The following is a 27,192-nucleotide window of genomic DNA, read 5'->3' on the forward strand; positions in this document are numbered from 1 at the left end:
ATAAACATTGTCAGCCTCCCCTGGCGCTAAAGAAGATACCAGTCTTACGTTTTTATCTCTCTTCTCTTATTTCCAGGCAAATGCCATTCCATAAACAGCAATAGCTTCTTTTATTTAGTATCTACATGGTATGCTGACAGTGCTTATGTACAAATATCACTTAATAGTCACAGCAACTCTGTACAAAATAGGTACTATTCTGTTTTGCAAATAAGGACAAAAAAATACAGAGCTGTGGAGTATCAGGATCTCAGAGTCAGGGGCTGATTTCAGTTCGTGGTACTAACCATGAAATACTACTGTCTTGCAAACAAACGATCACAGTGGAAATGGGGTGTAGCTTGGTTGGTAGAGGGCTCTCCTAGCACCAGGAAACCCTCAGTCTGATCTCCAGTCCTACATAAATAAGAATGGGTGGTGTTTCTCTATAGTCACAGCACTTGGAAAGTGGAGGCAGGAGAAATGCAAGTATATCCTCAGCTATATACTCAAGAAGAGGTCTGCCCAGGCCAGCCTGGGCTCCATGTGATCCTAACTGCAGAACACACACACACATGCAAAATAAGTCCTGTTAGGTGAGATAGGTGATGGCTTTTGGATGTTAAAACTAGTTTTTATGTTGTAGCACCATGAAGTCTTTTTGGGTATTTGAATATGAATATACCTTATTCTTAATTATGGACGTATTACTTTACATATGCATAATTCTTTAATTCAAATCCTGGGCCTTACACATTCTAGGCAAGTACTCAATCACTGAGTTGTGCCCCCAGCCCCAAATATGTATAATCTCTAATGGGCATTTGAGAAAATGTAACATGTAGAAAAAGGAAGGTTGGGCTTTTAGGTTGTGAACTAGACGTCACAGCATGGCTCTCCAACCTTTTAAATAACCTTAGCAAAGGCTCCTGGATATTTTCCATTGATTAGACATGATGTTCAAGGCTCTTGGTGCAGTGTCCGCACGGAGGCTGCCTTCAGGTGGTGACAGGCCTCGACGACTAAACAAGTAAATACAAATCCCGCCAGCAGGAGCAAAGCGTCCGGAAGGGATGCAGTAAGGAAGGCAGTAAGGAAGGCTGTCATTTCCTGGAGTGAATTTGTTTTCCTAGACCTCTTCCTAAGCTCTGAGGAGCAAGGGTGTGAACATACAAACTGGTTTAATTTGGGTAGTAGAATATTGAACCATGATGATGGCTTGAACTAGGGGAATAGAGAAAATACAGACATGATGGAACTGTGAAGGCAGTAAGATCTACGGAGGATCAAGTTTGGGACATAAGAGCAATCAGTAATTAAAGAGATTTCTAACAACTTGTCTGTTTGTGGTACAGGATCTATGTTAGCCAGGATGCCCTGAGTCTTGTGTTCAAGGATGCTCTTGGTTCAGACTACAGCCATGGGCCATGGGGCTTGGCTGTGTTTTGTTAAAGCTGAAGATACACAAATCTCCACATTTGTGTGGAGATTCATAGGAACAGGAAAGTTAATAAATGGCAGAAGGGGAACATCTAGTCGCATGAAGGCCATCTCTCTAGACCTATGTATTTATTGTTTATTTGTGTATAAATGTCCTATGTACCACAAGTTGGCCTTGAACTCTCTGTAGAGCCAAGGACGACCTTGAACGTCTGATTCTTCTGCCTCTACCTCCCAAGCACGAGATTGCAGACCTGCACAGCCACGCGTGGTTTATCCACTGCTTCGGATGACACCCAGGGCTTCGTTCATAGCAGGCAAGTAGGTAATCAACTGAACTACATTCTGTCCCTCGGAGCTAGTAAAAATGAACAAACAACAAAATTTTCACCTCCGTGGGATAGCTGAGTCACTAAAGGAAACCGATCAAGTCTTGGATAGCAATTTTCCCTGCTAGTTCTGGTTCCAGCTCCATTCCAGGGAATCAGCGAGGAAAACTAGGCCAGCCATCCTGCAGCATGCGTGACTTGTGCCACAAGCTCTTTCACAAGTCTGCTAAACCTGGACCTCTGGTCCAGCCTCTTCCCGGATCTAGGAAAGTGCTCAGGGTACCCTAGAGAAGGTGAGACCAAGTCATCACCCCGAAGGGTAGCTGGAAGGCTCTTTCTCCTAGAGGAAAGGAGGAAAAGAGGAAACGCCCAGAGCTTGAAAGATGCACAGCTTGTGACACTCCACCCTCCTCAGTCCACATCTGACAGGAGCTAAGGTCACAGTGGCATCCCTCGTTCTGGTCACTACGCATAAATGAATCGTTCCTTATCAAGAGGGAGTGTTTGGAAAGACAAAGAATGCGTGGGCTAGGGGTGGGTGGGCAGCTCTCCCACGCGAACGGGAGATCGGGCGTGTAGCGGGCACGGGAGTGAATGGGAGCCTAGGCTGCCCGCGCGGGGCAGGGAGGAGCCGCGGCCGGGCCTCCCCAGGGGACGTCTCCCGGGCTGCGGGAGCACCGCCGAGCTTCTTATCCCCACCCACCTCGCGAGCTCCGGCAGGCAGTGGTGCATATAGACATATTTCTGGGAGCTGTCCATGAGCTCATCGCACTCCCGGCGCGCGGCGAGGGAAGGAGCCCTCCTCTTTCTCGCTGGAGCCACCGGCAGCAGTCGCTTAGCTAGCGCCCAGCCCGCAGCCCACCCCGCAAGCCATGGCCCCGCGGCTCCCCGCGAGGAAGTAGGTGGGCTTTGGGGAAGCAGTTTCCCCCACGGGGCATCGCGGTCACGGGTGGCGTTCCGCGGCCGCCCAGGAGCACGCGGGTCCCCCGGTGAGTCCGAACGCTGAAGGCCCGGAGCGGAAGAGACGAGGACACTCGGGACATCTGGGCTTGACCGAGGAGAGGAGCCCTGGGAACGCAGACATGGCTTCTCCCACCTCCCCCGGCCCGGAGGGCGGGGCCTGCACCCCACCGAACCCACCGCGGATCCGTCAGGTGGGTGCTGGGGGCGGGGGCCCGCTGCCCCCCACGTCCTCGCCTCCCCCGAGGACCGGGACGTAGACCTCAGGGCTGGGGCTGGCCGCGCAGGGGACCCAGGCAGGCGCGCCTGGCCACCCTGCCTGGCCCGGGAGTATTCTCGAAACCTCTTTTTCACAGTCCACTTTGCACTCACGTTCCCCCCCCCATACACACACACACACACAGACACACACACACACACACACACACACACACACACACACACGCTCGCGCGCCTTCCCAAACCAGGCGTGTAACTTCTGTCGGTACACACTTAGGCACACCCGCAAACTGGCTCTCTGCGCAGCACGGAGGCACACACCCAGCTGTCACATGACCCACTGCAGAGCTGTACCGTTAGAAGCCGCTCAGGGGGCTGGGATGGGGCTGTACCCCTTGAACGGAGTTCCCTGAAGGACCTTTGCCAGGGATGGCTGCAAACGCTGCCCTCTCCTCACTCACGGGAGGGAAGGGACCTCAACTTCCAGTACAGCTACCACAATTGCAGTCATGTAGCTGCAGGGAAGGTGTTCACGCTCGCCCCGCGGCTGTACGCACGGTGCACAGTTTGCCCAGCGTGCGGGCAGCGCCATAAGGGCTTGCCCACCTGTCTGGCTGTTTGAATAAGTCCTGTTTTCTGTCCGTATGTTAATAATTTTAAAAGGGAGTAGTGGTCCCGCATGGTGGCCCACGCCTTTAATCCAACACTGCAGAGGCGGGAGAATCCCTGTGAGTTGGAGGTCAGCGTGGTCTACGTAGCGAATTCCAGGCCAGCCAGGACTACGTAGCAAGACCCTGTCTCTAAACACAAGGGGTGTGTGTGAGTGAGTGGTAGTATTCCCATTCACTAGTAACCTGAGATTTGATACCTAGGCTTTTTTTCTGCACCTGGCGCCGTAGCCAGGCCCTTCACCCTTAGCTTATCATCGTGGTAGTGATTGCCCTCCTGTCTGGTTCAGACCGTGTGTTATTCTGAAATGTGATTTGCTAATGGCTAGCAAGGAACTTCTTTACCAAAGAGAACTGGGCTCCTATGTAGAAATAGAGTAAATACATGGTTTGCCATCTGGGCAGAAAGGTAACTCCCCCCCCCCAAAGGGAATGGTGTTATTCCCTAGCAGCTAGAACTTTCGGAAGGGCACCCAGAACTCTGTAAGTTATGAATGGGTGCTAACTAAAATTAGTTAGCAAGGTCTTTGTCTCATTTGACCCCTGATATCCCTAGGTAGTATTGCATTATGATATGCTCTTTTAATGGGCATTTTTTATTAGAATGCCTAAAAAAAATAACGTGAGCTTCTTTTTAGGGCAGTCGGTTTCCAAAGGGATTGTTAGGGTTTGAAATCCTTATGGGGCAAAGATTCCAGTTTTTTGACAGTATATTTTAAATTGCACTTGAATTTTTTTTTCCTGTAGAATTGTGAGAAAAGGTATTAAATCTGGGTTAGGGATAGTTATGCATGTAAAAATGAATGTGATGTTACTATTTGCCACGTAAGAGAAATCACATGCTAGGCAAAAATAATTTTTATGACTGTATTGGTCAAATATGTTAATATGTGCATGTGACACTTAGATATGATTATTTAGGAAGTAAACTCTTAAATACATTAATTTAAATACAATATGAGCATGCACAAACATTTCTGTGAAGCCTTATTCTATATTTAGAACACTTTTACCGACCTTAGATATACCAGGGATGAAAATAGTTACTTGGAAAATTTTTCATGAAAGGTCATTGCTGTTTTGCAAAGTAGACACTTTACTGAGAGGACCTCATTAGAAGCTGTGTAAAATGACACAATGCTGCAACATCGAAGTTACCAACTGGTGTCCTCTGTGTAAGATTTTTATGTTTTGACCTTCCGGCACACTTCTTTGGTGAATGGTGCATTAATTTGCATAGGATGTAGAAATGGGTTGCCCAGATTGGTCACTGCCCTCGACCTCTATCCAGTCAGGTAGAACAGAAGTGCCAAAACCTCTGGCTCTGGAACTGAATCTCCTCCATTTGCCTGCAAACGATTCTGAACAAACTTCCAAAAATAGCAAAACAGAGGTATAGCTGGAGTTTCCTTCTAAGCGGTGAGCTGTTCTACGCTCCAGTCACACTGTGCTATAACTGTGTCACTGCTTCCGGAAAATGTTCCTCCAGGTCCTTTGTTCTTTTTCTTGTGGATTCTGGGTTTAATTGGACTTACCTTAAAATCTGAGCCTTCCGAACCATGCTGGGAGAAAACTATAATATGAAGCAGAAGTCCAAAGGAGTCAGAATTGAAATCGAACACATTAGATGGCTGTTAGTCATTACTCATAATTTTAATATATGATGAAAACTCAGAAAGAAAAACATCCCAGAAAAGGTCTGCTGAGCAGATAACAAATGCAGTTGGTACATTAGTGTGTTTAATTAGCAATTTGAGGGAAACTGGGCTGTGTTGTCTGGCAGTGGTGGTGCTTGGCTTTAATCCTAGCACTCGGGAGGCAGAGACAGGTGGGTCTCTTGAGTTCGAGGGCCTACAAATCGAGTTCCAGGAAGGAAGGACTAGGTAGAGAGGCCCTGTCTCAAAAATCCAAAACCAACAGAAAGAAAGAAAGTAAGAAGGGAAGAAAGAAAGAAAGTGGGCTGTCTTGAAACTCACTCACCCAACACACGCTCATTCTTAAGTTTTTTCTCCTTTTTTAAGTTAGGAAAACTTTTGTATTTCACTTTGAGCTTATTCTCCATGCTCCACTCCATTTTCTTCTGTTTTTCTGAAGATAGCATTTCACATAGCCCAGGGGGCCTCCAACTTGCTATATAATTAGGGATGACCTTGAACTCCAAATCCTCCTGATTCCAGGGGTGACTTACCAAGCCTGATGCAAAATAATGTTTTGTATCCTAAGGTAGAGAAATGAGGAAGGCAAGCTGGACACGGTGGCACACACCTGAAATCCCTTAGGAAGCCACAGCACGAATATTGCCAGGAGTTCAAGAACAACCTGGGCTAGATAGCAAGGCCTTGTCTCAAAAAAAAAAAAAAAAACGTTTCTTACTAATAAATATAGATTAAAAAAATTTTGTGACGAAAGCATAGGAACTTTTGAATGTTGAATTGTCCGTAGAGTCCTCTTCAAATTTAGATGAAATGGATATTTTTTAGCATTTTGTTTTGACCATGTCAAGCATAAATAATATCTGAGTTTTCATAGATATAAAATATCAGTGCATAACTGAGTTAATTTTTTGATCGCTTGCTATATTTATGCTCTGTTTGATAGACTACTGAAATATTTAGCAAATGTTATTTCTACAACTCGATCTTTTAGGGTAAGATGTTATTTTGTTATTGGTGTGTGTGTTTCTGCCTGTGCATACACATAGTGCTAAGTGTGGTGCACATGAGTCCGTTTCGAGGATTGAACTCAGGTATCCAGGCTTGCAAAGCAAGTGCTTATGCTGACTGAACCACTGGCCAACTTTGGACTGAGACTTCTTTTTTTTTTAATATCTTTTAGAAAACGATACAAAATGAAATATCTGAGGTTCTTAGTATCTTCCCATAAAGTGGTTTAAAATGTAAGTTTCAACTGGGCTGTGGTGTTGAACATCTTTAATTCCAGCAGAGGCAGGCAGATCTCTGTGAGTTCGAGGCCAGCCTGACCTACAGAGTAAGCTGCAGGACAACCAAGACTACACAGAGAAAACCTATAAATTAATTAACAAAATGTATGATTCTAAGAAAATGACAGTCAAGGAGAAGCGGCCTTCAACTTCATTTTGTCCTTTCTGAATGCCCCTTGAGGGGCGGGGAGAGAGACAGAGAAAAAATAAACAACAAAAAACCCTTATTAATATACTGCATTATCATTCTTCTAAGAAAATAGGTGTTTCTATCTTTCTCAATTATTTAATTATTTAGAGACAGGGTCTCCTTATGCAGACTAGGCTGGCCTGGAACTCGACAGGGGCTTGCCTGCCTCTGTCTCCTGAGTGCTGGGATTAGAAGTTTTTTGTAATCAAGCCAGGTCTCTGTTCTTTCAATAAATGTTATATCTTGGGGCTGAGGCTGTCGCTCAGTTCATAGACTTCTTACCTTGCATGAATAAGGCCCGGGGTTCAGTTCCTAGCCATGTACAAATTGGCTGTGTTGGCACATGGTTGTGATCCCAGATTTAAGGAGGTGAGGGAGGAAGATCATTATTTCCAGGTCATCCTTCATTATATACTGAGTTCAAGCCCAGCCTGGACTGCCTGAGACCTTGTCTCAAAAGTGAAACAGTACTAGAGAGGTGGCTCTGTTGGCAAAATGCTTGCAAGGGACCTGACTTCAATCTGCTGAAACCCTGTTTCAAAAAAACAGAATGAAAATCTGTCGAAATGGTACGTACGTTTGTGTTCCCAGCACTGGAGAGGTGGAGGAGACAGGAGGAACCTGCAGGTTGGATGGCCAGGCAGTCTAGCCTACCTAGTGAGCTCCAGATCAGAGAGAAACCCTTCCTTCCTTCCTTCCTCTCTCTCTCTTTCTTTCTGTTTTTTCTTTCCTCTTAAGACAGGGTTTCTGTGGGTAGCCCTGGCTGTCCTGGAACTATCTCTATAGACCAGGCTGGACTCAAACTCACAGAGATCTGTCTGCCTCTGCCTCACCCAATACTGGGATTAAAGGCCGCTAAATCCAACTGAGAAACCCTTTGTTAACCAAAGGAGGATGGTGCCTAAGGTGTAACACCTGAGGATATTTTTCTCCTTCCACATTTGGACTATTTAAGCACACACATACCACACACACACACACACACACACACACACACACACACACACACCAGCCCCAAACAGAAAACCTGTTATTTTCATAATAAAGTTCAGAAGTGGTATTTGCTCCTTTCAAATTCATAAGTCAAATTAGTTTCCAAACCAGTTAGACAGATATCCAGCTTGCGTTTGCTTATGCACGTCTTTGTGTGTGTATTTATTTCTTCGTTGTACGAGGACCTACTTCTTGGCCTAGCTGTGCTAAGCAACACTGTTTCACTGAGCTGTGTCCCCACCTCCCACCCCATGCTTTTTAAGAGAGGGTCTACTGACTGTATGCAGGCCAGCGTCACACTTGCTTTCCAGCTGAAGACGATCCTGAGCTTCTCTTCCTGCTGCCTCTGCCCCCAGTGCTGGGATTCCAGGCATGTGTTACCATGTTGCCACACCTGATTCAATGAGATGACCAACCCCAAGACCCTGTGCGTGGTAGGCAGGCATCTTATTAACTAGCCTCTAAGCAACCCCCACCCCACCTCCCTCACTGGTTTTAAGACAAGATCTTTTAATTTGTCCAGGCTGGCTTTGAACTTGTGATTCTCCTGCTTCAATCTCCTAAATACCGGGGACAAGGCGCACACACATTGATGGCCCTGTGATTATTATTATTATTTTCATTTTCTAACCTCATAAAAGAATTAAGAAAGGATGGTTTTGGCCAGGCCTTTAATCACAGCACTTGAGAGGTCAGCCTGGTCTACAGAGTGAATTCCAGGACATCCAGGGCTACACAGAGAAACCCTGCCTCAAAAAATAAAATAAAATAAAATAAAATAAAAAAGAAATAAAAAAGAAAAGAAAAGAGAAAAAAGAAGCTATGGTTTTACAACAGAATTCTTTTTTTTCTTTTTTAAAATTTCATATTAGTTTATTTACTTTACATCCTGAGGGTGCCCTCTTTCTCCCCTCTTCCCAGTCCCTCCATACTTCCCCTCCTTTCCCTATATCCACACTGAAAAGGAGAGCCCCACCCTACTGACCTTCACAGCTCCCTAGCACATCAAGTCACATCAGAACTGAGCATATCTTCATCCCTAAAGCCAGGCAAGGCAGCCCTGCCAGGGGAAAGTGATCCAAAAGCAGGCAATAGAGTCCATGTTAGAAACAGCCCTCCCTCCACTCTCCAGGCGTCCCATATGAAGACCAAGCTGCCTGCCAGCTACATGTGCACAGGAGTCCTAGGTCCAGATCATGCATGCTCCTTAGTTGATGTCTCAGTCTCTGAAAGCCCCCATATGACTGGGTTACAACTGAATTCTTTTTTTTTTTTTTTTCAATGCAGTTTATTCAGGAACCTTGAACAATCATCTGACCCTGGGGAAAGCCAGCCCACAGCTTAAATAGCCTCTGGGTAGCCAACCCAGGTGTGCCACGTGGGCAATGCAGATAGGTCCACATACATGGAAGCAAGCCAGATCCTCAGCCTTAGCCAAATGTGGAATTGTTTGTGACAGAGAGCACTCACCATTGGGAAGGTGGAAGGCAGAAACCAGCTCCATCTTTAAGGCATAGCATTCCGCAGCTCTCTACAGTTCCCCCTTTTTGTTTTAGACGCATCAGGCAAGAGTAGAGGTCTGATCTCTGATATTAGAAATAAATTGGGACTTTGCCGGGGCATTAGCCATGAGTCATACTGGGCAGACTGCTCAGACCCTGAACAATCATTTAGCCAATGTAGCTCATGCCTTAGTTGTACATAAAGGAATTAATGCTCAACTAAAAGGAAGCTTGATGGTGTTCAATCAGAGGATTGACCTCGTGCAGGAGCAAACTGATACCCTATGGCAAATCGCTCAACTTGGCTGTCAATGAAAATATGCTGGACTTTGAGTCACTAGCATATAACATGAGAATTTTTCCTGTGCTGCAAATCTGTCTAAACAATTGTCGAGCTTTTTTTTTTTTTAAGATTTTTATTTTTTTTATTATTTATACAATATTCTGTCTGTACGTATGCCGGCACAGCAGAAGAGGGCACCAGATTTCACTCTAGATGGTGGTGAGCCACCATGTGATTGCTGGGAATTGAGTTCAGGACCTTTAGGAAGAACAGGCAGTGCTCTTAACCTCTGAGCCATCTCTCCAGCCCCACAACTGAATTCTTAAACAGAGCATCTTTACATAACATATATACTAAGAGGTCCTGTGGGCTGATGGGGCTTCTTTGGTACTGATGCTGCAAGTGCTTGAGCACCAATAAGATGACCTCACACTTTGTGCCACAAAATGAGATGTCACAGCTTCCTTGGGGATCAGTCATTCCCCAGAGTCTCTGAGTGTTGGTGTCATTTCATTCTTGTAAACAAAGAGTTCTTTTTGTGCATCCTGTGTAAGTCAGAGACTTCTCATGTGGCAATAAAGAAATGTCTACAAGGAGCCAGCTGTGGTACTCCGTTCACCACAAATAAACCTTACTGCACAGTGAGAGGTGGGAGATATTGTTCCTCCCCTTTTGGGGGTGATACAATATGAGTTTAGGAAAACTGCTGTGTGTTGAAGTTCATGGACAGAGAGTTTCACCCTCGGGATTGAAAATGGGTTTTGGCGGCCTCGTTCTCTTCTGATGCTAGCGTTGTGACTGTTGGTTGAGGCAGCTCCTTCCAGCCCTCTTGGCGTTCCCAGCTTGCTGTAATTATTCTCATGACATTCTCTTTTGAACTGTCTTGACGTGACTGTGGGTTTTAAGCAGAAAGGAAATTAACTCAGTTCCATCAGATGAGGACAACCTGAGTTCTCTCTCCATGTCAATGTTCTCTAAACAAGTGCTTCTCCAGCGTTGGGGTTGCTGAGAGCAGAGACCTTCTCACTTAGTTTTTGCTTCTTCTGGGTACTACCCAATTATTTCTGCTGTCTGTACCACACTCCTGAAAAGGATCACTCTTTGAATAATTTGGGCTAATGGAGAATCTTCTCGAACAGGCCCTGCCCTCCTCTTGAAATACTTACGTTCTATTCTATAACTTGGTCAAGATGTTCTATTTTGGGCTAGGATTATATATGTATGTATGTACACACACACACACACATCTTCTATTAAAACCCTGCGTTTGGTCTCCATCACCGAGCAAAAGGATGTTATATTTTGAATTTTTGCGGTTTACAAAGCATTGGGGTTTTAGGAGAGGACAGTTGAGTTTGTACAGTGAGAGGTGGGAGAAAGAGGCAATAAATGAAGACAGCAATGTATGAGCATTTAAATTTATATTTCAAATTAAAAATTTTAGTGTTTATTTATTTATGTATTTATTGATTGATTTTTTTGGATACAGGGCTTCCTAGCCCCAGTGGTCTAGAACTTTCTATGTAGATGAGGATGGTCAGGCATTCTTGATCTTCCTGCCTCTACTTTGCTAGTGCTGGAATTACAGGCATGTGTTGCCATGCCAGGTTTTACAGTTCACTTCTAATTTGAGTATAGTTAAGATTCTCTTTTAGACAGTTCAGCAAGTTTTGACAAATGTTAAATGTATGATGATCACCATCCAGGTACAGAGTAGTTCTGCTACTCTGTTACATTTCATCTGCTAATCCTGTAGCCCAGCACTCCACCCACATTTGACATCTGGTAGCCTGGGTTCTGTTCTGAGTGTGTGTGTGTGTGTGTGTGTGTGTGTGTGTGTGTGTGTGCGTATGTTCCAGTGCTGGCCACTGAACACTGAACACAATATCTGATTATGCTAGGCAGGGGCTCAGCCACTGAGCTAAATCCCCAGCCCAAGACCTTATAGTTTTGCCTTTCCCAGAATGTCAGATAAGTAGAATTACCTGGAATATATCCAGTTGAAATTGATTTTTTTTTCCACTCAGCCTGTAAAGCCCATCTAAGTTATTGCATGAGTCAACATTTTATTCCTTGCTGTTGCTGAGCTGTATCTATTGTGTGGTCTAACACTCCTGGCCATTCAGTAGATGAATATTTTGGGCTGTGTCCAGGTTAGGGCAATTATGAATGAAGCTGCTATTAAATATTTGTATATAGGTTTTAGTGTGGGTGTAAGATTATGTTTCTCTTGGATGTGTTTCTAGGAATAGGATTGCTGGATCATATGTGTGCTGGATAGTTTTATGTTGGCCTGACATAAGCTAAAGTCATTTGAGAGAAGAAAATCTTAATTTAACAAATGCCTACATAAAATGGGCTGTAGGCAAGCCTATAGGGCATTTTCTTAATTAGTAATTGATGGAGGAGGACCCAGCCCATCCTAGATGGGGGGCTGGTGGCTCTGGGTTCTATAAGAAATCAGGCTGAACAAACCATGAGGAGCAAACCTGTAAGCAGCACCTTTCTATGACCTCTGCATCAGCTCCTGCCTCCAGATTCCTGCCCTACTTGAGGTCCTATCCTGACTTTCTTTGGTGATGGACTGCTATATGGCAGTATAAGCCAAAAAAAACCTTTTCCTCCCCAACTTGATTTTGGTCATGATGTTTTAGCACAGCAATAGTAATATTAACTAAGACAATATAGTAGGTATATAGATTTAGCTTAATAAGAAGCTTCCAGCCAGGCGATGATGGCACATGCCTTTAGTCCCAGCACTTGGTAGGTGCAGACCAGCCTGGTCTACAGAGTGAGGACAGCCAGTGCTACACAGAAAACTAAAAAAGTAATTAAAGTCCATAGACTCAGTCTCCAAGTGGGTTTCCTAGTAAGGGGAACAGGGACTGTCTCTGACATGAACTCAGTGGCTGGCTCTTTGAGCACCTACCCCTGAGGGGGGAACAGCTTTACCAGGCCACAGAGGAAGACAATGCAGTCAGTCCTGATGAGACCTGATAGGCTAGGATCAATTAGGGAGGAAGACTTCCTCTATCAGTGGACTAGGGAAGGGGCATGGGGGAAAAGAGAGAGGGAGGGTGAGATTGGGAAGTGATAAGGGAAGGGGCCACAGCTGGGATATAAATTGAATACATTGTAACAATGATAATAATAATTTTTTTTAAAGTTACAGACCATTTTATACAGTACAAATAAAGTAGGAGTCTGGTATTCTGGCATGTTGGGAATTTGAAACAAGAAAGAAGGGACTTAGGCTTCATTCGCTGTGAACTATGAAGAAAATTAGCATCTTATATATTTATAAGTAGTTATTATATAACCAGATTATGGTATATTAAGGAATAGTTACCTATGTCTAGGGACATCTAGCAGCCTTGAGCTCAGTAGCCTGTTACCCTAGCTTTTATTTCAAGGATTTGTAAGGAGTTTTCTTTATTAATTACTGAATGACAAATCACTGCAAACACAGGGGCATCCTACAGCAGCAATCATGCATTTCGCTCCTGAATCTGCAGTTTGGTTTGACCGAGCTTTCAGCTGGGGCAGGAATCATCTGAGCTGACTCCCATCATACGTGTAGTGGCCAATGCTAGACAGGGTGCAGCCAAGCTTGTGCACGGACACTGCAGGAAGGGACAACTGTTAACACGATGACCATGGCAACACGGACCCTCACTGAGCACCAGCTCCTCAGTGCTGCTCTTCTGAGCACTTCCTGTGACTCACCAGGTTAACGGCCTCAGTTGATGGAAACCTCAGGTACAGTTGCAATACCCAGTTAACTGTTGGGGTGAATAAGGCGCATGCATGTAGGTTAAATAATGATGCCATGCAAGCAAGTGGCAGAACCAATACTCAGACCCAGGCAGCTGGGTAGCAGTCACCTCTTCTACCAACTCCAAAAAGAACAGGATGGTTGAGGGACAGTGCCAGGAAAAAGGGGGGGAAAAGTCATTAACCAAGGTAAATAGTATTGTAATGTAGTGTCTCTAAGTAAAAGCAAATTTTTGCAAACCCATGATGAACAAATCTTTGAAATACAGACTCTAGCCCCAAACTTGTCTTCCCTGTTTCATTCAGGCCTCTCTAACCTTGGCTAGGAGTCAGGCCAGCCTCCATCAAGCTTCTCACTGCATTCTTTGGGTGACTCTTCCTCTGCATAGACACTTGGCTCCCAAAGTGTGGTAACAGAGTTCGGAGTGTGAGAGTGCCAGGACACTTTGCAGAAATGCAAGGCATCTTTATGATGCAGCTCTGGAACCATGTAAGGTCCCTTTGCCTTATTCTGTTGGCCAAGGCGGTCCACGTTCACCTAGATTCAAGGAGAAGGACCCAGAAATCAGCACTTGATCACACAAAGAGTGGAGAGTAAAGTACATCATAAGAACAGTGTGTGTGGGATGGCATGTGGGCCTTCTTTGAAAGTGTGCTCCACTCCAGAGAGTGGGTGTTAAGTTGATAGAAAGTAAGCTGATGTCAAACAAGACTCAGGCTGGTGTTCGCCACTGTGACAAGGACTAGTCAAAAGTCATTCTATAGGAGGTCATTTCTCACATCTTTGTGAATCACTGTCTCAAGCGCTGTGCTTGATTTGTGCTGTCTCTTTAATAGGCCGGAGATTGTGGCCTTGGGTCTGCTTGTCAATTTTTGACAGTGTTAAGCTATACCACCCTTAGGCTTAAGCAGACCACTTGTATCTACAGCCACCCGCTGGAGTCTCTTCTGACTCCATCTTTTCCTACTGAATGAATGGCTGGGGACTGGAGACTCACTCACATGTAACTTCCATCATCTTTCCTCAACTGTGCACTAGGAGTCAGGACATGGAAATCCTATCAAACTGATTGCAAAGGTGCTGTAAGCCTTTCCCTTTGCTCTGTTTGTAGTGGGCGGCCTGGGAGGCCAGTACGTATATCCTGACACCCTGGATGACCATTTGTTGAGTTTAGAGATTGACTGCAAAGGCTGTGTTATCCATCCATCTTGTGTCACTTAACAGTTTTGTCACTTAACGGTTTCATAGCTTTAAGCAGGCTACATAATCTATTTGTGTCTAACTTCACTTTGGAAGTAGAGGTCACACTGGTATCCGCTGAATACGTTTGGTTTAAGGGTTAAATAGTATAGTATTCGTATGAATTTACTTTAATGCCTGGGTGCTTGTAAATACTCTTTTTTATTGTTATATAGTAATTACTCAATAAATACTCACTTTTCCACTTTCTTAAGGACCACACTAAAAGGAGAGGCAGGTGTTCTTCTGGATGGTAGACACAGTCAGCACCAGATTGCATGACCCCCCTGTTGATGTCTGAGTAAGTCTGCAAGCTGTGAGCATTTATCTTGTAATCTAATAGTTAATCTCAGGGATCAGTTGTTAAACCAAATAGAATTGCGCTTGTAGCTCAATAGTACGCTGCTTACCCCCAGCACTGCCAAAAAATCCTACCAAAAACCTCAAAACAAAGCAAGAAAGCAAATACATAAAAACTTAAATGATACAGAATTGTATAAAGACTTAGACATAGCAAAATATTAGGGGCTGGGAATGCAGCTCAGTTGGCTGAGTGCTTGCCTGGCATGCTTGGAGCTTTGGCGTCCATCTTTAGCACTTAAACCAGAAGTAGTGACACACAAGTCTGTAATGCCAGCATTTTCAAGGTGGAGGTGGGAGGATCAAAAGTTTAGAATTGGGGCTGGAGAGATGGCTCAGAGGTTAAGAACACTGACTGTTCTGCCAAAGGTCCTGAGTTCAATTTCCTAGCAACCACATGGTGGCTTATAACCATCTATAGTGAGATCTGGTGCCTTCTTCTGGTGCACAGGCACACATGAAGGCAAAATGCTGCATAAATAATAAATAAATATATTTTTTAAAAAGCTTAAAGTCAGGGCTGGAGAGGTGGCTCAATGGTTAAGAGTACCATCTTCTATTCCAGAGGACTGGGTTCAATTCCCAGCACCCACATGGCAGCTCACAACTCTTTGTAACTCTAGTTCCAGGGGACCCAAGACCCTAACACAGACATACCTGCAGGCAAAACACCAATGCACATGTAATAAAAATAAACATAAAAAAAGTCTTAAAGTCATCCCTGGAAACATAGACCAGCCAGCCCAGGATACAAAGCTAAAATAATAAATATCACTCACGTTCAGGTTGTGAAAAAGAGCATTATTTTTACTTTAACCCCTTGATCTTATGACTTGTTTAGCCAGTTATCCTTTGCTATACTACAAGTTTTAAAACAATTTTACCTAGTTTTTTGTTTATTTGTTTGTTTGTTTGTTTGTTTAGTTAGTTAGTTTTTTTGAGGCAGGGTTTCTTTGTGTAGCCCTGGCTGTCTTAGGACTCATTCTGTAGACTAGGCTGGCTTCAAACTCAGGGATTCACCTGCCTCAGCCTCCTTAGGGATGGGACTGAAGACATGCTCCCAGCTTACTGTGCTTTTCTACGTTGAAGGAGTTATTGAAGAATGTGGCATAACCTCACAAATTTGTGTATGGGAAGAGTAAGCTGCTCCAATTCCAGCCTCTACAGTCTTCTAGTTCAGTGGATTTCAAGGTTCCTAATGCTGCGACCCTTTAATACAATTCTTCATGTTGTGGTGATCCCCTAACCATAAATTTATTTAATTGCTCCTTCATTTTTACTGTAATTTTGCTACTGTTATGAATTGCAATATAAATATCTGATATTTCTGATGGTCTTAGGTGACCCCAAAGGATGTTCATCCCCCAAGAGGTTGGGGCCCACAAGTGGAGAGTCACTGTCCTATTGAAATAAAATTTATTCTAAAGCTGAGCATGGTGGTACATAGTTTTAATCCCAACTCTCAGGAGTCAGAAGCAGGTCGCTCTTGGTGAGTTAAAGACTGACCTGGTCTACACAGTGAGGGCCTGTCTCAAAACAAAAACAAAGTGAGTATATAGGTAGGTTTTTGAAAGAGTCACAAGGTAGGTAATGTTTTTTTTTTTTCTTACAGTTACGTGCTTGTCTGGGAGTTGTAACTCAGCGATAGACTCCGAGCTCACTTTCTAATACTAAAACTGGGTGAGAAGCCAGCTTTGTGGAGGGATTGTTCTGTCTGCCAGGTTCTCAGGACTGAACTCAGGCTGTCAGCTGGCATGGTGGGGCCCTGCGAGTATCCACTGAGCCATCTGTTTATCCCCAGGCAGCTTTTCGGTTTGTTTTCAGTGTACATGTGAGTTGTGCCTACGTGTATTTCTGTGTACCATGTATATGTCTGGTGCCCTCAGAGGTCAGAGGAGGACGTTGAAAAACCTAGAAGTGGAGTTACAGATGGTTCTGAGTGCCGGGTTGATGCTGGGAAAAGAACTGGGGTCCACTGAATGAACAGCCAGTGCTCTTAATCTCGGCGCCATCTCTCCAGCCCCCCAGCTCTCTCTTTTTATAACAATACTTGGGAAGCTGGTTTCAATTCAGAGCTCTATGATGATAATAAGAGAATTAATAGAGACGAACAAAGCCTTAATAGACGGGTTCAGATACAAAATTCTGTGCCTTTTCATTAGGAAGACTCAATTTCCACATTGTTATTTCCCAGCAATGCCTGTCTGTGGTTTGTAAACTTCCTCATCTTAGGGCCATTATCATTTATTATTATTTTCATGTCAGTCTTTTTTCTTCTTCTTCTTCTTCTTCTTCTTCTTCTTCTTCTTCTTCTTCTTCTTCTTCTTCTTCTTCTTCTTCTTCTTCTTCTTCTTCCTCAGTGCTAGGAATTGAACCTGTGGCCTCATGCAAACTATGAAAGTATTTTTCCACTCAACTACATTATCAGCCTCATTTGTTAATCTTACTTGTGTCTGTGTGATTACATTTAAAGTACGGCATTATCTTTTGATTTCTGGGTATTTTAATTTTGTCAATTTACTATGAAAATCTTCCACCATTTTATACCAGCCTGTCAAACTGGCAATGATGTGAGTCTAACCAGTGTCATTATACGTTTTTAATTATTATTTGCTATGCTGAGCGTTTAACCTGTTTCTTTGTTTTCATTTTGTATTATTCTGTCTTGAATATATATGTACTTAGACTTGGTACCTGGTAAGCTATGGCTGGGGTTGGGAAGATGTATACAAATTTTATTTATTTATTTATTTGAGATATTGTTTCTCTGTGTAGCCCTGGCTGTCCTGGAACTTACTTTGTAGAACAGACTAGCCCCAAACTCAGAGATCTGCCTGCCTCTGCTTCTTGAGTGCTGGGATTAAAGGCAAGTACCACCACTGCTCAGCTTAGAATTTTTTGTTTTTGTTTGTTTGTTTTTGTTGTTTGCTGTTTGGTTTTGGTTTTGGTTTGGTTTTTGAGACAGGGTTTTTTGTGTATCCCTGACTGTCCTGGAACTCACTTTGTAGACCAGGCTGGCCTTGAACTCACAGAGATTCACCTGTTTCTGCCTCCCGAGTGCTGGGACTAAACGGGGGCACCACTGCTGACAGGCCAGCTTAGGTGTTTTAAGCTATTGCTTTGTGAATCATTTCTGCAAACAGAACTGTCTGGGTTAGCATCCAGTCTAGTAGCTTTTCTATGACAGAGGACCAGAAGCAGCTTCCCTGAGGATGTGCCCAGTTCAGGGTTGGAGGGACAGAAGAGCATTCCATCCAGAGGCTGGAGGGGAGCCTCATCCTGTGCATGGCATCTCACAGCTGGAAGAAGCTGGAAGAGGTTCTCTGACTTAGGTTACTGATGATTTCTACACCTGGTACTTATTTTCGCTTTCAGTGAAATTAAGACAATATTGTTTAGTTTTACCTGAACAGGACTGAACAGTTTAAATTTGTCTCAGTTTTTTTTTTTTTTTTTACTTTTTTAGCACAGACATTAATGTTTTATTTCCTTTGGTTTTGTTGATTATTTTTGTTTTGTTTTTTGAGACAGGGTTTCTCTATGTAGCCTTGAATGTCCTGGAACTCACGCTGTAGATCGGGCTGCCTTCGAACTCATGAGATCCAAGTGCCTCTGCCTCCGGAGTGCTGGGGTGAAGGGCATGCATCATGCTCTGCTTGTTGATTGTTTTTGAAAACGGTTTTGTGCATTTTTTTTTTCTCCATGGAGGTTCTGAAGGTTGAGTGCCTGGCCTTAGGGTGCTACGCAAGCCCTCTGCCCCTGAGAGACAGTCTAGTTGTCCATTCATGCTCTGTTTTGAGACACTGTCTCACTGATGCGCCCAGGCTTGAACTAAGTCCATAGCCCTTGAACCTTCTTCACTCCCCTGCTTCTGTCTCCTGGGGTCAGGGATAGAGAGGTGTGAGGACTCTGGAGGGCAGTAGGGAAGGGGAATGTGTCAACTCCCACGCTCACGAAGCCCTTACTTTGTATCCTAACCTTTTAAGACGTCATTAAAGATATTTAAAAAATCTTTTGTTTCACTGAAGAGGAAGTAAATCTCCGGGAATCTTCCACAGCATCTTATATACAAGCTGCTCGTCTCCAGTTTTCCTATATAATGGATGGCCTGTTGCCAGGCACTTGGCATTAAATGCCAGACTCCTGGAAGTGCAATCTTTCAAACCCATTAACCTTTACTCAACTCTTATGAAGAAGAATTGTCGTCATTTTTCTGCAGTGTATAATCCATTGTGAGTTGGGTTTGACTGACCTTTTATCCCAATGTTGTCCTAAGATGGGCTTATCAAACTAAAATCTTTTTAGAGCTTTTATGGAAACAGAGTTTTTCTTTTGCTGTCTTTGCCTTCATAGCACAATGTAATTTCTCCCTCATTCATTTGGGGATTGAAAATGCTGAATAAAACCTGTTCTGGAAATTGTTGCTCACTGAAAGCATCCTGCTGCACCATGGAGTGGCCAAGACATGAAGGAAGATGTCAAATGCATGGTCTTGAGGTATTACCTCCACTTGTGAACTTGAACCAGGCCCAGGGACAGGCTTGCTTGTAGTTCCAGCACTCTGGAGGTAAAGTGGGAGGGTACTTTGAGTCTACAAGCCCCACATCTGCCTGGGTCACAAGCAGATGGCTACAGCAAGATGACTTCTCAAAACCAAATAAGTAATGGAATTGGAGAGCTGGCTCAGCAGTTATGAACACTCGCTGTTCTTTCAGAGGACTCAAGTTTGTTTCCCAGAGCCCATGTCTGTCTCACATAGCTCACAACTCTAGCTCCCGGGCATATGGTGCTGTCTTCTGGCACCTGATGCAACCCCATACACATGCTATACACATACAGATACACACTCACACAAGTAGAATAATTTTTAAATGTGTATAAGTTCTTACATTTATAACACCAGTAATCACTCTCACAATGCTAGCTGTGCTGTGTGCTCTTCTCCTTCATATTCTAGGACTTCGCCCAGCAGCTCTTTTCTTTTTGCCCTCGTTCATTAGACTTCATTGCATGTAGAGACTGGGCCAAAGCTAAGCCTGACAGCAAGATTTAGGCTCACTCATTTGTTGTGGTGAGAGGGATGCTTTGGTTGAAGCATTTGCCAAAGCCCTAAATCCTACTGGGCTTTTTAGTTTTGCTTTTGCGTTCCTGAAGCTGTTCTCACTGAAGCTGCAGATCAACCGTTCATATATTCAGATAAGATCGATGTGAGTTCAGGATGGTTTGGCTGTGGACACCATTCATTACGCAGCAATTATATTCACGCCCTCTGAAGTCCTGACGCTTGCACTTCCTTAGCTGGCATGCGTCTGTTCCTCTGTGGCCAGCTCTGTAAGTGTGCTACCTCCTTGCTCTCAGGCACCATAATAATCACAAGTGAGAGATAAAGAGGTCAAGTGTGATGGGGCATACTTATAACCCCAGCACTTTGGAGGCCGATCCACCAGGATTGTCACCAGTTCAAGTCCAGTCTAAGCAAGAGCCTGACTTAAAAGCAAAGCAAGAGCTGGGTGTGGTGGCACACCCCTTTCATCCAAACACCCCCAAGGCTGAGACAGATGGATCTCTGAGTCTGAGGCCAGCCTGGTCTATAGAGTGTGTTCTAGGACAGCCAGGGCTACTTGTCTCAGAAAACCACAGTAACAACAAAATCAACCAACCAACAAATCAGTGAAAACCAATACAAATTAAAATAGAGCTAGGAAAAGGCTATCCATACCTTAAGAGAGAGAGGCAGATTGATCTTACATTGAGGACAGCCTAGGCTACATATAGGAAGATCTTATTTCAAAAAAGTAATAAGGGGCTGGTGCTGCAGCTTGCCAGTAGAGCGCTTGTTTTGTTTGTGCATGGCCCTGGGTTTGAGCCCCAGCAAGTAGAAAAGAAAGAAAGAAAGAAAGAAAAAAAGAAAGAAAGAAAGAAAGAAAGAAAGAAAGAAAGAAAGAAAAGAGGAAAGAAAAAAGAGAGTCAGCCTTAGCAGATTTCTCAAGATCAAAGACAAGTAAATGGCAGAATAGGAATCCACGCCCACATATGTTAGACATGAAAGCCTGCCTCCTTAAATAGCACATGGAATGCCACCACCACCTTATGTCAGCTGTCATGCTGAAGCCTGGAAACACAGACACAAATACTCTCAACACTGGGAGATCCAACCAAACAGACAGAGTGCAATCATCTTGATAGCGGAGCTTTATGATCCTATACAAGGGGGACGTCGGTTGGCTTGGTGAATTCAGAAGTCACGACGAGAGAGGCCAGTGCCTGAGGGAGGCTAAGAGCTCGAAGCACGAGTCAGGCAAGGGGGGAACTTTTCAGGGAGCGGCTGTAGGAGAGGGAGGGGACTGAGCATAAGGAGTTGTTTGTCACCGTGACTGGATCGTGGTCTTCCTACCGTGTTTCTCCTGGCACATTATCCCTCACCCCCATCACCACTATGAAGGTCTTTCACGGCTCTGCTTTTTATCTTTGTCTGATTTTCCGGTCACATAGTTATACTTTTCCTCAGACCAGTTACCCATCCCTGCAGCTTCTTTTATCATGACAGGCTACAGCCCCTAAAGTGGGTCTCTTCAGTGGCATCCCTCTTTCTACTGTTGGCTTTTACCTGCCTGTTTACCATCAGGTCCTGCAGACTCAAAATGGCTGAACAGTTCCCTCTACCTGCACTCCACTCCAGCTGTCCTCTTTGTTCCCTCTCTTGGGTAGTGCCCTCATGCCAGTCATCTTTCTGATCAGGAAACCTTGAACTGCCTTTGATTTCTCTCCCTCTTGCTTTTTCTCACTTTTACAGTCTGAAGTTAGGCCTACGCTATGCGTTTTCCAGCTAGATTGCAGTATTTCTGCTGATTTCGTTCTCCCCACTCTCTCCCTTCACAAGCCCTCTTCTATACAACTGTGTATGATTGTGTCCTTTCTGTTTAATGAAATGAGATGCGTGTTTCCTTAATTGCTCTCTTAGGTGTTGAAGGCAAAATAAAACCAAACAAAAACCTTTTACACAGAGTACTGAAAACAAGAAACTTTTAAACATGCCTAACATGAGTGTCTAACATGATGGCTGAAAACAGGAGCTCAGTGAGCAGCTTCATCTTTTAAATTGATAGTACAGTCACCTATGCAGACTGGATAGAAGGAACACAGAGTTGGTTTTATAATGTGCTTTTTAAAATGAACCCCCCCCCCCAAGTACTTCATGTGTGGTGCATCATTCAAGTATTTGTTGCCTAGAGAGTGTGTTCAAAAGCTATTACAGAAGCTATTGTGCATAGAGGAACTTGTCCTTGGTAGAGCCATTATTATTTTTATTAAGTGCTACAGGGTATGTTGGTATTTAGACATTGCTCCAACCCAGATTCTCCCTACCAGAATCAGTTGGCTCCCTTTATTGTTTTTCTGCTTCAGAGAAAGCAGAAGCTCATACTCTAAGGCTAAACTCTGGGATGAGAATATAGAAGGTAAGGGGGTGGAAGGAGACTGGGGAAAGGGTTGGACCAAGGATGGAAAAGTCCTTTGTAACTCTGGGAGTGTGTGTGCCATTGTGAGGAAGATACTAGGTTCTTACCGTCTTGGAGCAGACTCTGGTGGAGTTGGCCACCCCTAAGAAGGCAATGTTATTGCAAGCAAGGCAAGAAGGGCTGTGAGCTTCCAAATTGAAGAGAGAGAAGCAGAAGGCAGAGGGAATAGTTGTCAAGCTATAGCTGTTTTTCTAAGGAGAGGGTAAACAATGGAATTTTGAGTCTTGAAGTGAATGTGTCAGCCTCATTGTGTCTTGTAGTGACTCAGAGGCAGGTGTGATGGAAATGGTACTGCAAAATGAACAGAAAATATGTCAAAGGCATGGCTTTGAGTAAGTGACTCACCTGGAATCATGCCCATCCAAACCCAGGGTCTCTGAAGTGATCTCTGAAAGGGCTCTTCCAGAAGGGAAGCAGAAACTGGAGAAAGGGAATTTTCCATACCTTGCATGCATTTCCATCCAATGCCAATTGTTGGCCCTTTCACATTTTATATACAAAAGCAAACTCATAAACTGTTTCATTGTATTAAGTTTTCTGGTTCTGCAGGAACACTATTTGAGTCTTTCAAAAGAGCTTCAGGATTTTGTATAATATTCAAAATTGCCTCAAGTTTGACAGGGTCCAGCTCCAGTAAAGATCACAATATAGTTGGTTACATCCTTTTGTTGGTGGGTCTTCATTTTTCTTTTAACTTATCATTGCTTCTGCCTCCAAAATGTTTGATAGCTACTCATATTTCTGTTATTTTGCCTAAAACACAGACCCGCAGAGCCACACACACAACAGGGCTTTAAAGCTTAGGACTTTACTGCTTTGTGAGAAAAGGCATTCAGAGGTTGTTATGCTCAGGAGAGTTGGCTCAGTAGCTCCCAGAGTCCCCAGTGATGCAAGCATCTCTCACCCTTGTACTTTGCAACAATTAGCTGATAGCTATGTCGCAGAAGTGCTGCTGTGGCTCCGAGCATCTTGCCTTCTTGTAATGATACCCAAAGCAGAAAACGAGGACTGGTGGTCCAAAGGTCTTTCTCACTAGATGGGGGTACAGCTAACTGATAGAGCATGCTGCCGTTCCCTCTGATTTTTGAGATGGTATCTCTTATAGCTCAGGATGGCTTCAAATTGCTATGTAGCTAAGGATGACCTTGAACTTCTATTTCTCTCAAGTGCTAGGATTATAGGCATGAGCTAATTTTCCTGGTTTATTGTATTGCTGGAGATTAAAGGAAGAGCTTTGTGTGTGTTAGGCAAACACTGCCAAGTGAGTTGTGTTCTCAACCCTCAGCATTTGCTTACATCTGTGGGAGACCCTGGGTTCACTCTTCCTCACAGGTCTTTCTCCGGGACAGAGAGATGGCTTAGAGGGTAAAGATGATTTTGCACAGGGCTGGCAACCCAAGTTAAATCAATGGAGCCAAGATGGAAAAAGCAACTGGGTTGTGGTGGCAGCACATGCCTTTAATTCCAGCGTTCTGGAGGCAGAGGCAGGCACAGAGAGTTCTAGGCCAGCCTGCTCTACAGAGCTAGTTCAAGGACAGCCAGGGCTATACAGAGAAACCCTGTCTCAGAAAATCCAAATCAACCAAACAAAGGATGTATGCCAGAAGCCTGTCCACTTCAGCTTTTACATAGGTGCTGAAACACTTGCCTGCATGAACCATCTTCTCAGCCCATAAAAATCATTCTTGGGCACAACAGCATGAATTACTTGTAAACTTAAAGGTAATTAGATGCTAAATTTTTTTTCTTTGTTAGTGAGGTTTTTATTGAAATAGAACTAACTTTCAGAAAAATCCATGTGTATTTTTGAAATTTTTTTTATTAATTACACTTTATTCACTTTGTATCCCCCCTGTAGCTCCGTCCCTCCTCCCCTCCCAATCCCATCCTGTCCCTCCTCCCCTCCCAATCCCATCCTGTCCCTCCTCCCCTCCCAATCCCACCCTGTCCCTCCTCCCCTCCCAATCCCACCCTGTCCCTCCTCCCCTCCCAATCCTACCCTTCCCTCCCCTTCTCCACACATGCCCCTCCCCAAGTCCACGTAGGGGAGGTCTTCTTTTCCTTTCTTCTGGGAATCTTATGAAAGAAGTGGGAAATAGTAAGATCTGGAGAGGTCAGGATCTCCACAAGGAGAGCAACAGAACCAGAAAATTTGAACATAGGGGTCTTCCCAGAGACTCATACTCCAACCAAGTACCATGCATGGAAATAACCTAGATCCCCTTCACAGATTTAGCCCATGGCAGTTTAGTGTCTAGGTGGGTTACATAGTAATTGGAAGACGAACTGCCTCTGACATGAACTGATTGGCCTGCTCTTTGATCACCTCCCCCTGAGGGGGGAGCAGCCTTACCAGGCCACAGAGGAAGACAATGCAGCCACTCTAGATGGTAAATTTTGGGTTGTGCAATTTTGCTACATTTACTTTTTATTTTTGAGACAGAGTCCTGTACATACCAAGCTGACATCAAACTTGATATGTAAGATGATCTTACACATCTTTTTCATTGTTGTTGTTGTTTTGAGACAGGGTTTCTCTCTGTAGCCTTGGCTGTCCTGGCCTTGTTTTGTAAACCATGCTGGCCTCGAACTCAGAAAGATCCACCTGTCTCTGCCTCCTCAATGTGTCATGTGCCTGGTAATTTTACACCACTACTGCTTCCACCTTCAGAGTACCAGGATTACAGGCGTGGACCACACACCCAGTTTTTATGCAGGCTAGACAAGCACTCTGCTGGTCGATCTACGTCTCCAGCTTAATTGTACCATAATTACAAATTTTAAAATTTTTATTTACACAGGAACACATATTCACACACATTAATACTTGTAAATACTTACATTAATATTTGTAAAAAATTTTTAGATCTACTTATTTTTCTTTTATGCATGTGTTTTGCTTGAATATATGTCTGTGCACCAAGTGTGTACAACATCCGTGGAAGCCAGAACAGGGCATTGGATCCCCTGGAACTGGAATCACAGATGGTTGTAAGCCACTATGTGGGTGTTGGGAATGGAATCTGGGTCCTTTGGAAGAGCAGTCAGGGTTCTTAATGGCTGAGCCACCTCTCCAGCCTCAGAACAGAATTCTTAAACTGTCTTTAGTATTATTTTTCCCCATCTTGATATTTTTCTAAAGGAATGGACTATAAAAAGTTCAAGAGATGAAATAAATATATGAAAATGTTTATATCTTTGGAGGCAGAAATTAAGCTTATTTAAGAATTCTAATTGTTGAAAAAGTAAACCTATAAAGTACAGAAATCAAAGCTAAATTTCTTTATCTGGATTACACATAATTTATGGAAATAGATGATGAGATGGGTTCCCCCCCCTTCCCTGCACAATGGTTATAAATATCCAGTTTCACTTTATAGACTTGGTGCAAAATTAAATAATACATAATTCAGAAAGTGGTTATGATATGTGATAATTTTAAAGATACGTTTTACGTTGTGTAATGAAGGTGTTTACTCGTGTATTTAGAGATGGGGTCTTGCTACGTGACCCTGGCTGGCCTGAAGGAACCTGACACGTGGATCAGTCCTGCCTCTCCTTCTTGAGTGCTGAGAACAAAGGTGTGTACCACATGCCTGGCGTCAGGCTAAATCGTATGCTGTCTCCAGTCTTACACACTGCACCATAAGTAAGAGAGGTTTGATCTAGGCTTATTTGTTTTGGATTTTAGTTCCATGTGAAAGCTGTGTTGAGCTTGGCTTGGTGGTGCCTGCCTTTGATCCCAGTACTCAAGAGGCAGGCTCAGGTAGATCTCTGTGAGTTCCAGGTCAGCCTGGTCTAGATAATAAATCCCAGGCCAATAAGGGCTACATAGTGAGACCCTTTCTCAGTAAGTAAGTAAGTAAGTAAACAGCAAAAAAAAAAAAAAAAAAAAAAAACAAAAAAAAAAAAAAAAAAAAAAAAAACCAAAATAAGGTTATATGATTTTGCACTGGGTCAAATTCATGGCTGCAGTTCATGTCTCAGACCACAGGTTGGACACACCTGGGAAGCCTTTTCTTTACAGTATTTGGAGTGACTAGTAGTCAGAGGAAGTTACTAAGAAAGCGCCCTGTGAAGAATTGAGTTAAGGGCATGTAAAGTCAACCGAAGATAAGTTAGCTGCCCTCATTCAGCTGCAATCCCAACTTTTCTTCATCATATAGACATGGGCTTCTCATCATTTTCTTTCTTTCTTTCTTTCTTTTTTTTTTTTTTAGGGTCTTAAAGAATAGTTCCCTTGTGCAATGTCACTGATAATAGTTACAATTTGTTTTATAGAATGTTTCACGTGATTAAATATTATTAAATTTACTTTCATTATCTTATATGTACCGATATTTCGCCTGCATGCATGTTTGTGCACCACATTCGTGCCTCAGGGATGTAAGAAGAGGGCATTGGATCCTGAAACTGGAGTTACAGACGGTCGTGAGCTGCCTTGTGAGTGCTGGGAACCTGGGTCCTCCGGAAGAGCAGCCAGTGAGCTATTAACCACTGAGCCATTTCTCCAGAACCCTGTTCTAATTTTTAAACTAGAAATAAACAGTAACACAAAGAAAGAGGGTCTCCCGTCGTTTTACGCCCCTCCCTCCGTTATTGTAAGACAGTTGTTTCCATATTTAGTTATAGTACTTTGTTGGAGTGTGTGGGAAGACATCTGGGCGTCATGCCCAGTTTTTTTTTTTTTTTTAATTTTTGTTTATTTGTGAAGTGTCGTGGATTTTGCTGCATTTATTAGATTATTACTGTTATTAGTTGTTGCTAATGATATGTCATAATGAATTCTTACCCATC

At 43.7% G+C, this 27,192-nt stretch overlaps 1 protein-coding gene across 2 annotated transcripts in view; it reads left to right on the top strand.

Moving 5' to 3' along the window:
- Positions 1–2,455: 2,455 nt before the first annotated feature.
- Ank2 (ankyrin 2) overlaps positions 2,456–27,192 on the top strand; it is a 559,246-nt gene continuing 534,509 nt past the window's right edge. Inside the window, exon 1 of one of the 2 annotated variants that reach the window (XM_060392739.1) lies at positions 2,456–2,902. In XM_060392739.1, the coding sequence (XP_060248722.1) occupies positions 2,831–2,902 (72 nt within the window). In that variant the 5' untranslated portion in view covers positions 2,456–2,830. The remainder of the gene's footprint in view (positions 2,903–27,192) is intronic. The other variant, XM_060392726.1, reaches the window with a different exon arrangement.

This window comes from Meriones unguiculatus, chromosome 10, assembly GCF_030254825.1.
Source record: "Meriones unguiculatus strain TT.TT164.6M chromosome 10, Bangor_MerUng_6.1, whole genome shotgun sequence".
Lineage (NCBI taxonomy): Eukaryota > Metazoa > Chordata > Mammalia > Rodentia > Muridae > Meriones > Meriones unguiculatus.